Below are 15,370 nucleotides of genomic sequence, written 5' to 3' on the forward strand. Positions count from 1 at the left end.
TCCTGATTCTTGTCCACATATGACCACTACACGTACGTTATTTGGAGCAAGGAGCAAGCTGTAATTGAAAAGAAAGGAAATTCCTGAGAGAGTATCTTTGCCCAAAGAAGTGCTGTGAAAGCTGTTATTTTTGCAAGGGTTTAATCTTTGTGAAAATTGCAAATCACTGTTTGGTCGCAAATTTGGACGCAACACATGCAAATATCACCACACGGTAGGGTGTTAGTACACATACAATAGCCTCGGCATCCAATCGCGAAAATGACATTTTGCGAAAATGGCTGTAACCTCCTCGTGCCCAAAAATAACAGCTTTTACCTTTAGATTAGTTGAATTGGATCAAAAGTAAAATTTCATTATTATTTCATACAGTTGGACATCCAAGGGAGCACACAAAAAGGAGCAGTCACGCTCATTGAATCTCTCTTGCTTGATAAATATGTTTGTCTTATGCACAACAGCAACACCATAACCAAAGATACTTATATGTATTCCAGGTATTCCTGAAGTTGTTGGTGACTGCTCACTTATATGATGTGCAGGAGCCTGAGTACCCTAGAAATATTTTTTTGAGCCATTGTTTTCAAAATATTTCCTTCAAGGGAAAGTGAAGTTACTCAACACTTTGTGCAGAATGCAAACATGAATTTACACAAGCAGCTCACTGCATGTTCATGTTAGCTTTCTTGAGATACTGTATACGCCATATATTTCACGAGTTTAAATTTTCGCGAATCAAGACTTCCCGACAATTTTGCGAGTGGTTAAATTCGCGATCGCGGAGTATGTACTGAATGGAGAAATGTTAGTTTATGAATGTACGTCACATTCATATCGGTATTAGAGTCAATATTTTCTCGTGTTTTTAATTTCGCGAATAGCAGCTGACTTGCAAAATTCGCGAAAATAAAAACCTTGCGAAATATTCGGCCTATACAGTACCCTTTGAAGAAGCAAACTAGTTGACAAAGTTACATTCAAATGGTTCTAACCATCCTCTGATTTTATGCAATATTTACAGAAGTGCTGCTTGTCACCACTTTCACATAGAACAACCAGTGGAGTATTAAACTCAACTGCCGTGTGTAACAATTGTCACTTTATTTTCTACTTCATGGGTGCATTTGTGTGTGAAGTTGGCTTTATGTGAATTGTGTATGAGACTAAAGACTCCCTTGTGGTACATGTGTGTCACTGGCCTATTTGGGCTACCTCATCGAGAGTTATTCACAGCGATTTCATCATGCTGGCACATTGGTGTGCAGACAGGGCAACTAGAGTGCTACTAATTTGCTCTCTTTGCTCACTTTGCCCATGTGCCCACTTCTCCACTTGCCCGAGGCAAAAGAAATTCACTGTTGGGCAAGCAAAATCTATGGGTACTAGCTGGTCAGTCAGAATGGCCCTTTGGTGAAACCATCCGTCATTATTGCAATGATAGGTTTGCTCATCTATATTCGAAGCACTTAAATACTATCTTAGTCCAATCCAGTCACAATCCGAATGTATGGCTTACTGGCCCAAATGTGGCAAATGTTTGGGCAAGTTTGAGAAATAGTTCTGTAGTGCCGTTGACTGGCTGGGAAAATAATGAAAGTTTTGTTTCAACAGATTCAGTGCTGGAGCGTCATGCAGAGAGTTGAAAGACCTTAACACTATTGACAAGGTCTGCTAAATGTGCTGGCTGTGCATGATATATGTGGGTTTCATTCATTTTAATTGCTCCTGGTACAAGTACATTTTAAATTAAACATTTTCTCTCTCTGCCTCTTGTGTTTTCTGCCAAGCATTGTTGAGAGAGCTGAGCAAATGAGAGGTGGAGATGAATTGTGGATGTCAAAATTTATGAATAAAGGAAAAATTAATTTCAAGGAAGGATGCACATTGCCACCCAAACATATTGGACATTCAAAAGCAAAAAGATCTAGCACTGAGTACCTGTAGTGGTGAAAGTAAGGTAGTAAAAGTAGCATAATAGGTACCAGTGTTAAATTTGCACAGCTTAGCATAAATGCTTAAGTAAATGAAATAATGGCTGCTGTAAATATTATGTTGCATGAAATGAATTACTTTCCTTCATAGAGCTGTTAAAAGATGTACTAGTTCCTGGGACTTGTCACCATTTAATTGCCACACACATTCAATGCCATTCTTGATGCACAACTTGAAGATGTGTGATGTAAATACGATATATGTGTTTAAACAAGTGAGGCCAATTGAAAACTTCATCTGAATTTGTAAACAACATTGATGGGGTCATAGCAATATTTATCTTGTGACTGCCCCCTCTGACAGGGCAATGAGGGCAGAAGTATTTTGTGGCCAATTTTGTGGTCAAAAGTTTCTTGATTTTGTATAGAGTGATTCATTCTTTTGACCACCGTGGTGATTTTGGGGACTTTTTTCTCTCATGTGAATGCTATCATACTGATAAGTGTTATTGTCAACAGTGTCAAGCTCAGTGGAATTATTTTGTTGACATGAACCATGAGGACCAATGTCTTTTCAACCACTCTTGCTCAGAATGTACTCCACTGGCTACTACATGTCAATCATGTATGCTGATAAAGATATACTGTATATTCTGTACATTGAGCAGTAATTTTCTTCTTGCAATTTCAAGGGAGTCAAACAATATTGTTGAAGTTAAAAACGGGCAAAAGTATTGCTCCCTGTAGCACAAATGTGTTGCATAGCGCATCCAAGGTGGGAAATTGCTCTAGGGTCTTTATGCCTCTGCCCGAAGGGTGCCGGAAGCATTCTGTTTTCAGGTTGTCCGTCCGTCCGTCCATCCGTCCATACGTCTCTTGGTACGTCCGTACATCCGTCCCCATTTGTTTACGCGATAACTTGAGTAATATTCCCTGGAATTTTACCAAACTTGGGCCAGGTATAAGGTATGATGGGGCAATTACTTGATTAGATTTTGGGTGAAATCGGCCAGAGGCCAAAGGTCAAAGGTCAAGGTCAAATCATGAAATGTATCCGTTTATGTGATAACTCAAGACCAGATCAAGCAAATTTCACCAAACTTGGTCCAAGGATGACGTATGATGGAGCAATTAAGTAAGTAGTGTTTGAGTGAAATTGGCAAGAGGTCAAAGGTCAAGGTCAAATGCTAAAAATTTTGCTATTTCCCCCATATCTGTGCAATTCCTCAAGGTATTTTCTTGGAACTTAGTGTAGACATGCACTACTGAATGAAGATTCTCCAGAGAGAGTTTCAAGTCATGAGGTCGAAGGTCAAAGGTCAGGAAAATGTTAAAATTTCCCTTTTTTCCATATCTTGCAAATGGTTCAAGGTATCTTCATGGAACATGGACTGGCAGGGATTATCTACGGAATTAGAGGTCATGGGTCAAAGGTCAGGGGGTCAAAGGTCTAGGTCAACTCCTCAAAATTTCACTATTTACCTCATATTTTTTGCAGTTCTTGCAGGATTTTTCTTGAAACTTAATATATAGTTTGATAGTTTGAAGTTGAAGTTTATTTGAACAATTTCTCGCGACCCCTTTCGGAGTATGAGAAATTTACAATGTCTTTGTAACAGTAAAATACAACAAACATGATGTTAACATATATACATACATGTATGAACAAATATAATCATCATAAAGTACATTGAAAACACGATGCAAAGGGATGCCTGACACAAAAAGGACATCAGGGTGCCCATGTACACCCATATGTGTGTATATACTTTAGCATACGTAAAACATATACTGGTATTCATATAATTATGCATGTACACACATACAACACAATTTCCAGGTCCAGAAGACCTCGCTGTAACAAGCTACCACTGTAGTTCTGTAGTGTACCATATTTTTAAACAGTCGTGTAAAAAGAAAAGGTGATGAGTTCTAGGGTTGTAGTAATTAGGCTATAGATCTGTTACTACAGAGGCAGCTTTCAAAATTCAGCTAATCATTTGACAGCTAGAAAGAGATATCATTCCATTTTCAAAATACATGGATAAAGTATTTGGGCATATATACAGTATATGGTAAGTGGAAAATGAGATCATGAATTTTCAGATGAATACCAAAAGTGAGGAATTGAATAGTTAATGTACCATTCCAAAATAGTTACAATGTAAAGACATGCCATAGAGATAGGAGAAGTACCACAACCCCTGTACAAAAATGAGCATGTTCCAATTAGACTTAGTTACCTAACTTGAGCAGGATAATTTTAACGAACTTGGCAAGATTGGACAATAATTTTACCTTTTTTGTATTGAGCATTTTTAAAGTGTTTGGACGGATTCGATACTTAGAGGGAATATAAGCTTCCCTTTCCAAGTCAAAATATGTACATTGAAACAAATAATGAAATTCATCTCCAACTAGGTCCAAGTTGCAGAGAGAGCACAGCCTATCTGCTCTTGGAATACCTTCGTTTAACGGCCTTTAACACAAGGGAGGCGGCTATTTCCACAACGATATTTACAGAGATTCCTCCATTTTACATAATCAAGTCGAAACAGATAGGGCTCCAAACGCATATGGTTTTTAGATATCCTATAATTAGTACATTGACCATTTGCATCGACATCACTGTACCAATTTTGAGTATCTATGTCCTTCATTCGCAACTCCAAAGTTTTCTGGATCCATATACATGTATTACCTAATGGAGATTCTCTGGGAAACTTCCTGCCAAAAGGTCAAAGCTCAAGTGAAAGTGCTATATTTCACTTTTTACCTCCATATCTTGAAAGTGATTCAAGTATCATGAAACTTGGTACATATTTATGCATGTTCTACCTGACAGTAATTCTCTTGGAAATTTTAGGGTCAAAGGTCAAAGGCCAGGCTAATATGCTAATACGAGTAAAGACCATACACTATTTGTTCTATACAACACCTCAAACGTCAACAGATGTGGTCCACACAGATTCTTGAATTTAGCACAGAAATGGCAACCATTTTCCTTGAATCACTTGAATCATGAATTTAACATCGTGAGTCAGTAGAAATGGATGACGTCAACCATGCGCTATCCATTTTTGCTCAAACGAAATTGCATGGCTGACACCCACAGCGTGCCATGGAACTTAAATGTCACATGATGGGCAATCATACATTCTTTTTAGGTGTTGTATAAAAGAGTTTGTTACTGGCTTCATTGCCCTCTCTGCTAATGGCTCCAACTGAACCAAGTCCATCCTCATTCTCAATTATTTCCTGAGGGTGCTCTGTGACCTTATGGAGGTAATATTGCCATGGGACATAATTGAAGTGAGAGATCAATTCTCTGCCCATTTCCGCAGCAACGTCCTCGAACTGGCGGAGTTCATTGGCATGTATAACACGTGTCGTATGTGCATAGTACACTGAACGAAGGAAACAAAACTTCTCCATAACAGCATCCAAACGCTTCTGCCTTTCCTCATTGGGAATAAGTGAGAAGATGATTGTGGATTCTTCTCAGAACACAACTGTCTGGAGTAGTTCCCAGGTATCACAAGCTTGGGAGCTGATCCAACATGCTTTCTTATGTGAGCATCAAATTTATGTTCAGCATGCTCCACAAGTCCTTTGATGTCTTCTGTCACCTCCCATTTTTGTGCTCCTGCAATTTTTCTCATAATGATTTTCTTGAAGAAAATGCCAAGATTAATGTCAGCATGAGTAGCATCTAGAAGTTTTGCCTCGACATCGAACTACAACTGTATAAAGGACGCTGTTTCCCACCAAGTGAGAGACTATCCAATTTAGCTTCCGACAGCTTATCTGGATTTACTTGAATGTAATCAGCGATCGCTGAAGTCATGCGATATAGGTTCGATTAACCACTTGACTGCTGTTGGCTTAATTCACACCCATACCCCCTGGTGCTGAGCAATTTTCGGGGAATATGACATGTATGAGTATATTGGTTATGAATCTGTTTTTTACCTTCATTTTTCATTTTTTTCATCATAATTTTTATTTTGTGGAAGAAATTATTGAATATAATTTATAGAGGTATAAAAATACAAATTCTACTCACCCAGTCATGTCATCCTGGATGTCCTATGGAAATTATCTCCTGAAGTACGAAAATAACGCTTTCTGGGAGTGATGGGGGAAGAATGCCTGCTTTGAGTTGGACTTTCACCAATATTTATTAGTGGGACTAGATCATCACTTTCCTCATATGAGCTTTCATTTTCATCGTCAAAATCACTCCCCAGATCTATAAATTCCTCTTCTTCACCTTCTGAAATACCCGAACGATCACTAAAATCACTTTCACTTTTGCCATCAAACGATTCCTCCATTATTTTAGCCATCCGACGAGACCTCCGTCGTGAACTGCGGGTCGCCATCTTGAAAGTTTGTTCACTCGGTAAGCTGTGCAATACAGCTACACAGAGTTCTCAAAAAAGTCAGATTTTTTTTTGAATGGCGCCATCTATAGTTCAAAACCTCTATAACATCATCACAGTGCTAATTACAAAGTGGGGGTAGGAGGATCGTGATGCGGCAATCTTGAAAATAAAATGAGTTCACCATGTACATGTACGTGGTACGCACAGTCGTGCAATATCGCTACCACGTACATGTACGTGGTCCGCAGTCAAGTGGTTAAATGAAAAAGAACCCAGTTTGGACTTACTACTTTCCTGAGTAGCAGTGCACAAAGTGCACAGGTACCTGGAACCACTGACAGCAAGCCCGCCTTCAGCTCGATCAAGCTACTCGTCAATCATAGAATTGAAAAATCTACAGTGGAAATGTCTCCACAGATCAGTGAACCACACTTTCATAACCTTTTCCTTGAGAAACTCCCTCTCATCCTCAAGAGGAATCTGCAACAGACTAGCTGTCAAAATATAATTCTCATCACCGATTCCTTCCAGCAATGGCCTTTTGCATCTAACAGAGTTAGGCTTTTCATCTTCAAATACAATCACGTTGCCTCCTACTTGGCGGATAGCTTTGATGCGAAGAATAGCAAAACTCGAGCGAAACGCCTTGTCCAGGAGAAAAGTGTCGCTTTTTTCCTTGTACACCGAGACATCTCCCATCCCATCTGAACCATCTTTTATTAGGACTATGAACTCTGTATTTTCGTCATGAGGATCCATCCCCTCTTTCCTTAAACTGTCCTGAATTTGAGGATCTAATTCCTTCAGAGTTTTTGCTAAAGCACTTGGATATAAGTGAACCTAACCTATTCTGCCATACGTTTTCTACTTGCTTCCACCTAGTATCTTTCTTGCACTTTAGATGATCAATTAAAAGAAAACAAAAAAACAGGACATCGGTCTTGTCTTCTAATCTTTTACTACAAAAACAATCTATCTGAGATAAAACAGGGGCTAACCTCTTAGTCTTTACGTAATCTTTCCTTGCGTCAATTGGACGGGTTTTGGACTTCTAACCTGATTGAGGCACACTTTTACGACATGCTTTTTTGACAGGTGGTTCTGACTTTCTACTACAAGCTACTTCATGCTGTTTTAACTTGGCCAACTTACATGTATAAGAACAACCATTCGCATGATGGCTACACTGTACTTTCAAAGAAGAGATAACATCATTAAACCAACCCTGACTTTCCTGAAAATTCACCTGCTACAGTACTACAGTAGACTTACATTTAGCACAGACACTACTATTTGAAAACCACTGGTTGTAACAATCTCTACAATAGATATGTTCACACTGTCCAGTAAATGGGCCTTCTGTAACACAATTACAAATCACTCACAATAGAATGTCTGCCAAGTGATTATGAACATATCTCTGTGGTGGGTATTTTTCAGCTGGAAAAGCTTGCTCTTCAACTTCTGGTGGTGCTGTGCTGCTTGTAGTAGGTGAATCAATAACAGAAGGTTGAGACAGATCTGATGAAAATTCTGCACTGCAGTTAGGTCTCTGACCTGAGCAGCTGTAGGTAAAGGGATGTCAGTCTTATGTCATTCTAATCCAGAACTGTCTTCTGCAGTACTCTTCTTTGGTCTACCTTTTTTTTTTGTTCTTCTTAGAACACAATTGTCAGTCTATGTCATGCGGTTTGGATGTAAGTAGTTCGACGTGATGGCTTGGGTCTTCTTTCCTTCTCAACAAATTGTGGCAGCAATTGTTACAGACTTTCCTCCCATGTATCCATCTGCATCATCGTCAATGCATATACCAACAGTCTCTTGCAGAAGACCTTTGTATGCTGGTAAGTTGAGACTCTGTTTGAGGTTGGCTTTGCCGCACACTCGTTTGCTTCAGAAGAGACACATGCTTTTCAGGCACACCATCTTGGGTCTGAAATTAATGAGAGCAGGCAAAAAATAAAAGGAAATGATTTTTCTCCAATCAATCATCTTATCATATCAATTAGTAAAAAATCACAGAATGCATGCAGCTGCGGCATGCAGCATTTGATAATTTATATTCGTGAAGTTGTAGGAAAACTGATGGGAACTCCACTAGACATGGACCTGACCCTTGCGTCCAACTTTTGTCCCCCTAGATTATAATCTATCGACAGAACCTCACACCTACATATCTTGTATACAGTGTGTTTATAAAAAAAGTAAACCCAACTTCAACGGCAAATTTTTAGAAAACTATAAAATATTTACACATTATTTTTTCATGGTTAGATAGTCCAATAAGTCCTCTGCCCAATGATACCACGTGGGTTATGTAACTCTCATGCATGACTGAGCATGATTCAACTTAGTGAATGGGTGTGAAATCATCATTGTGGCAAGTTAGAATTGCACTTTGATGGGAAGTTCATCAATCAAATGACTTAGGAAATGTCTGATTCCGTACGAACATACCTTAGGGATGTGTACCCTCGACATGACCGCCATTCCTTTCGATGCAAAGCTTGGAATGCCTCCTCATGTCCCTGACAGCACGCCTGATCATTCCTTGATCTTGTCGTAATCGGTTCACTTCATCTGTTATCCGTTGCCTCAGCTCCTGAATCGTGGCCGGTGGGGTTTGGAATACTTTTCCTTTAAGATACCCCCAAAGAAGGAAATCGCATGGTGTCAGATCTGGTGAACGTGCAGGCCAGCATACTTTCTCACATTGTACCAGATGGCTCTTTTTGTTGGAGGCTGCCTGTCGGGGAACTGCACCCGAAAAGCCTCTTGAACTTCCATGAAACTTCTTGTTTCCTGGTATCGAGTTACCAGGAATACTCTCTGCTCAATTGTCAACTGTACCATGTTTGGAAAGCATGTGAAGTGTGCCTGTGTCAGGAACAACCTTTGCTGAAGTTGTTATGTAATCATAGGCCTAACATGTGACAAAAATTTAACTTCAAATATGCCCTGAATGCATGACAATAGCAAGAAATAACTTGCCACAGTGATGATTTCACACCCATTCACTAAGTTGAATCATGCTCAGTCATGCATGAGAGTTACATAACCTACGTGGTATCATTGGATAGAGGACTTATTGGACTAACCATAATGTGCAAATACAACTGTATTTTATAGTTTTCTGAAAATTTGCTGTTGAAGTTGGGTTTACTTTTTTTAGAGACACACTGTAGGGTAAGGGCACCAGTATTCGGTCAGGCACCGGTATTCGGTCACTTATCACTAGTCACCAGCCAGTAAGTTCAACTGTCACAACACATGCAAATCACCCTAATTCACATACTTGTACACTCATTCACAACAGGAAACTCCCTTAGCCCCCTCCAAAAATCCATCCCAAATCCAAAATTTTACCGTCAAAAGTGCAGAATCGGCGCTACTTTCCAAAAGCGCGCGCGGATAAGGCCCAGTTTTAAGAGTACGGGTCGCCGAAAAAGCGCTAAAAATCGAGAAATACGCCGTTCTCTCGCGGGATTTTTCGCTTATCGCAAGCTTGGAGTGTAATGGTATCCTCAAAAACGCAAAAGAAAAACAAAATGTCCGTACGTGCCGATACAGTGTCCCAATGTACATGGGTTGAATGCAAGTGCCGAGGCCCCAGTATTCGGTCACCAACGGTCGCCGCAACTTCCCCGATGCAATTTTGCACCAACAAAGTAGCGCGCGCGCGCGTTTTTCAGCTGCCTTGAACACGCATTGACTTTGAACGCGCACATCGCGTGACCGAATACTGGAGCCGATGACCGTATACTGGGGAATTTTCAAGGTGAAATATTTCGCTATTTTGTGCAATTCTGTGAGATATTTAACGAAATGAAAGTTGAGATTAAAGAAATTTGATATATTTCACATACATTGCTGTAGATATGATGTATGTATGTATTATTTTAGTTTGAAAAATATTGCAAAAAAGCTTAAGTGACCGAATACTGGGGATGTTACCCTACATGTAGCTGCTTCATATTTGTCTAGCAGGCTTTTGACCAGTTGTCAATAATGGGTCTTCAAGCTCTGGATGACCCCCTGGTCCATCGGCTGCAGGTGTGACGTCGTGTGTGGAAGGAGGTATTGAAGAGTGATGGACTGCAGGCCGTTGATGTCGGGGTGAGCGGAGCAGTTGTCGATGAACAGGAGAACTCGCCTTTTCTGGGCCAAGAACTTCCTGTCCAGCTGCCTAACCCATGCTACAAATTTATCTGATATCATCCATGCCTTCTTGTTGGCGAAGTAATCTACTGGAAGAGCATGCACATTTTTCAGCGATCTTGGGATTTTCGTTTTACCAATGACAAGTGGCCTGATTTTCTCCGTCCCTGTCATGTTCGAACACAACATCACTGTGAGTCGATCTTTTGTCTGCTTCACGCCGTGGCACTCCTTCCCATAAAAAGCCAGAGTCTTATCTGGAGTCATTCGATAGAAAAGACCAGTCTCGTCAGTGTTGAAAATGTTCTCCGGTTCGTAATCTTTCATGATTACAGGCAATGTCTCGGTTCGCCGCGTATCGACAGTCTCCACATCGACTCCAGCACTCTCCCCACATACCCGTTGTTTACAAATACCGTTTCTCTCTTTGAAACGATATAGCCAGCCAGTTGAAGCATTGAAGCCATCGTGGCCCATTCGACGGGCAAAGTTTTCCTCTTTCTCCTTCAGCAGTGGTCCACTCACAGGCAGATTTTTGGCGCGAACATCACGGAACCGACGTTTACAAGATGGATGGATTCGGGACTTGTTATCCTGTGCTTCTATGCAGGCTTTATTCCTGATAATTGTCCACAGGGTGCTAGTCGCCAGGTTTTATTCTCGAGCTGTATCAGAATTCTTTTCTCTGTTCTCTACAGCCCGGAGAACGGCTATTTTCTTGTCAATAGATAGAGCTTGTCGCTTTCGAGTAGTGGCCATTTCGGAGAGGATTGCATTGAGTGAAGGAGGAAAACACGACGCTTGACTCCTGATTGCCAAGCTGACTAATTTTTATGCAAATCAGACTCAACCACCATTAATTTATCAGCAGGGATATTGCTGATGTTTCTCACAGATAAAAAGCGAAATATTAAAGCAAAGTCAATCCTATCTCAGAGCATTTTAACTTCCATCTCACAAGTTGCAACGAACATTATCATGACTTTATACAATTAAAGTATTGAAAATTCAGTTAAAAAAAAACATCTGTCAACATCCCCTTAAAAAAAATGGAACACCCTAACTAGTAATTGTTTTCGTCCAATTAGAGCCTTGTTTCTAGGGAAAGCGTCAACGACAGAAACCAATCAGAATAGACTTTTACCCAATCCAATTTGCTTCATCGTGCTGTGGTTCTCCAACTCTCTAATCTCTTGATTGACATACAGTACATGTAGCTCCTCAGTATCTCCTTGTGTGTTCGTCCCCGCATTTGTCTTGAGCTTTAAATAGCGCACTATCACCTTAATCTCGTTTGTTTGTTTCTTAACCCGATGTTATCATCCTATAGTGTGAGAAAAGGAAACATCAAGGTGTTGTCTGGGCAATCATGAGACAGTGTTGTTTATAGACTGATCACCGACACTACAGTACAATGTCACGTGCTGTGCACTTGTAAAGTCATTACACTCGCAGGTCTTTCTTCTAGAGAGGGTCCCATTATTTCTTTTTAAGCGTCCGTTTACTCTGCTTCTGTTCGCTAATCGGCGATTAATATTTCGTCACTACTTTGCGGCTACATAACTGTTTTTCAATGCAATTTATACAATGTAAAGACGATCCGTGGACAGCGTAAAATTGATCAACATGTGAAACTGAAAAAAAAAAAAAAGATTAGTAGGGGGCCTACGTTTTACATGCGTCGAAAACATATTTCTTTTGTGTGTTTTCTTTTTTTTTCCGAGAATACTAATCACTATCCTGTCGTTTTTCCCGTTTTTCTGTTTATCAATTATGCGCCGTACTATGTATGTAACCCTATGGTAGTACACCATGTTCATACAGTGAACATTTAAGGATGTCTATCAATTTTTTTGATTCAACAAGAATCTGGATATAACGAGAAAAATTGGCCGGAACCAACGATCTCTCCCCTGTAGTACATGACAATGTGTGATGACACTTTCGCATAATTAGCAAAATATTAAAATAACAGGTTTGTCACAAATGTTCACTTTCCTTGGGCCGAATGCATAAAACTAGCAGTTGCTTGTAAGCAATTGCTTCAAGCAAATTCCTTAGATAATCACTGCCAATCAGTGCATGCATATGTACTAAGTTCCATTAAGGTACATTGTACCTTAGACCATTGGTGAGAAATGGAGAAAAAAAGTGAAATATCCACATTTTCACTTGATCTTTGACCTTTGACCTCACAACCCAAAACTCTTGAGAATCTTTATTTGGTACAGTAGTTCATGTGTACACTAAGTTTCAAGAAAATACCTTCTGGCATTCCATAGATATGGGGGAAATAGTGAAATTTTGTGCATTTGACCTTGACCTTTGACCTTGAGCATTTGTGCCCAAAAGTTGATAGGCACAACTTCGCCCACTCATATATACGTGCCAAGTTTCATTAGGATACCTCAAACAGTTTATTAGTTTTGCTGTCCACAATGTTGATTATGGACGGAAGGACGGAGGGACGGAGGGACGGACAAGCCAAGAACATAATGCCTCGGGCGACACTTCGTGGCAGAGGCATATAAACATATATACATGTCAGGGCAAAAATTCTCTGATCGTGAGAATGTTTCGTGACATGTACATATAAATTCTGAGTTAGTATACAGTTTACTATAGTACTAAGATATGAAGTATAACTCTTCAAATATTTGTAGTTTAGTCAACTCTGCACAAGTAAAAGTTGCACAAGATTTATTTCTGACACAGTAGCAGTAAAATGCTCAGACCAAACTGTCGGGACTGTGTGCCAATTACATCATGTAAGTCAGATATTGCTTCAGTTGAAGCTTATTGTCCAGTCATACGTATAGATTTGGCTCATGTAGAATTGTTCATGCAGGGAAACCCTGTTGTATTGATGTCACTGGGACTGCCAGTAGGGAGCTTTAGATTTGTGACACCATCGTTAAGACTATGGTTGCGTTTACAGTTCTCCTCTCTCCCTACATAATGTCACAAAGTAGCTTTATTTTTTTGTGAAGGCGCAGCCGTTGCAAAGTAGAATATCGTCCCCATGTGTCTTTCGTCATTATGGCATCAAGTAATTGTCTTTGTCATGAATTTGAGCGGCACTAAAATTGCTAAGAACAGTTGTGAAAATGCACATGACGCAAGATCGATTTTGATAAGCAGTCTTGATCGTGTGCAGATTAGGGTCTTCTGTATTTCTCTCTTAATATTCACGTCACAAATCTAAATCTCCCTATTTTTAATTCATAACTGGTATGTCATTATTAAGGTACTATAAAAGACACCAGCTGAATACAATAGTGCAGTAGTGGAAGACCGGGACTGCAAAATTCACCGCGTGAATTTGTTACAATGGTGTTTCCATGTAGTGCAGGATTGTAGAATTACAGGACCTCAGGCACGATGTATACATACACTCCTTCTAATGAGACATTCTTCAGGGTTCTTTGCTAATCAGTTGTGAATTCCTGATGTCATCAGTGCCTTGTGAACATAAGGTGTGGATGAAAATGATTATGTTTTTGTGTTAGTGTTTATGTGTGTGTGAATGTGTGTGTAGTGCATTCTTTGAAAGAATGTTGTCGTCTGGTGTTAAACTTGGGATGGAAAGATATAGCAGAGTATACACATAGGAGCAAATATCCAAGAATAATCAGAATTAGATGTGAGATATGTTGAGAGACTCACACAAATGTTCAAAATGGCAGCATTAAGAAATAGGGAAATAAGAACTTTCTAGCCTGCACTTGGCATATTTAGTATTGATTTTTTTTTTTTTTTTTTAACATGGTATTTGTGTTTTCTTGTTGTTGTTGTTTGTTTTTCCACTAGGAAAACATGGATATATTAGGTCTTTGTAGCAGACTCATTGAGATTTTCTGGAAAGCATTCGTTTTACTCGCCATTTGTAAGAGATGACAAAAGGGGCAACTTGCTAGTTAACGACATCATTATTTCCTACTTGCAAAATGCAAATGCTGATAGTAATTCCCCCCCCCCCCCCCCAGCAATGCTGGTTTGTAAAGACAAGATTTCATCCTCTTGTGTACGAATGTAATGTAGATAGGGCACTGTATTTTTTTGTATTTATTTATTAGGTTTTTTTTAAAGGTTTGTATGGTTTAGATTTGTAGCACATCTTTGCTGTAAAACCAAGAACATTTGCAGCCTGAAACTTTCTTGAGTTGTCACTGGCGCTCAGTGCATTGTGGAGACAAAAATCTTTTGTGTGCATTTTAATTTGGGGAATCTTGGCTTCTCGTGAAATTTGCAAGAGCTCAATATGCACACAAAAATTCCTGGCTTTCTAGTATCAGCACAAGTGTTTTGTATGCAGATTGAATTTGAGGGGTTTTTTTTTGTTTTTGTTTTTGTTTTTGTTTTTTTTCCAGTGCAAACACATGCAAGCACCAATAATAGGAATGGTGCATAATGTGCAAACCAACCCTTGTGCTAGTGTAAATCTTTGTCTGCATGTCACAGATCCTTGAAGGTCTTGCATGTTATTTGTTTGTTTGTTTTTTTTTGAAAGGAGAGAGAGAGAAAAAAAATGTGTTATTGTCACCTGCTTGTGATATGTTTTTTTTTTTTGTCCAAGTGTTCCAGCCTGTTCTCTTTGTATAATATTTTATGAATAACTTCTCCACTTGTATGACTACCTTGTACATAATGTGTATCTATTTGCAAAAGTATTAACGACACATAACACTCCAATGACATTTGAGTCTGCATGAATGCTGATTAAATTTTGATACCTAGATTTTTTTCAATTTATCATGAGTCTCTCAAAACAGCTGGTCATATGGATGTATAAAGTGTTGTCTTAAAAATCCTAAATTCCTTCAAAGTCTAGGTGCTTAGAGGCTCTCTTCACATTACTTTTTACTCTGATGATCTGCGTATTGTTTGAATAGA

At 39.4% G+C, this 15,370-nt stretch overlaps 1 protein-coding gene across 1 annotated transcript; it reads right to left on the reverse strand.

The window, feature by feature from the left end:
* Nucleotides 1–8,992: 8,992 nt before the first annotated feature.
* On the reverse strand, nucleotides 8,993–10,954 carry LOC140227716 (tigger transposable element-derived protein 6-like). The gene is given in 2 exon segments (XM_072308126.1): nucleotides 8,993–9,163; nucleotides 10,274–10,954. Coding segments are annotated over 2 exon segments (852 nt in total).
* Nucleotides 10,955–15,370: the final 4,416 nt, after the last annotated feature.

This window comes from Diadema setosum, chromosome 4 (assembly GCF_964275005.1).
Source record: "Diadema setosum chromosome 4, eeDiaSeto1, whole genome shotgun sequence".
Classification (NCBI taxonomy): Eukaryota; Metazoa; Echinodermata; class Echinoidea; order Diadematoida; family Diadematidae; genus Diadema; species Diadema setosum.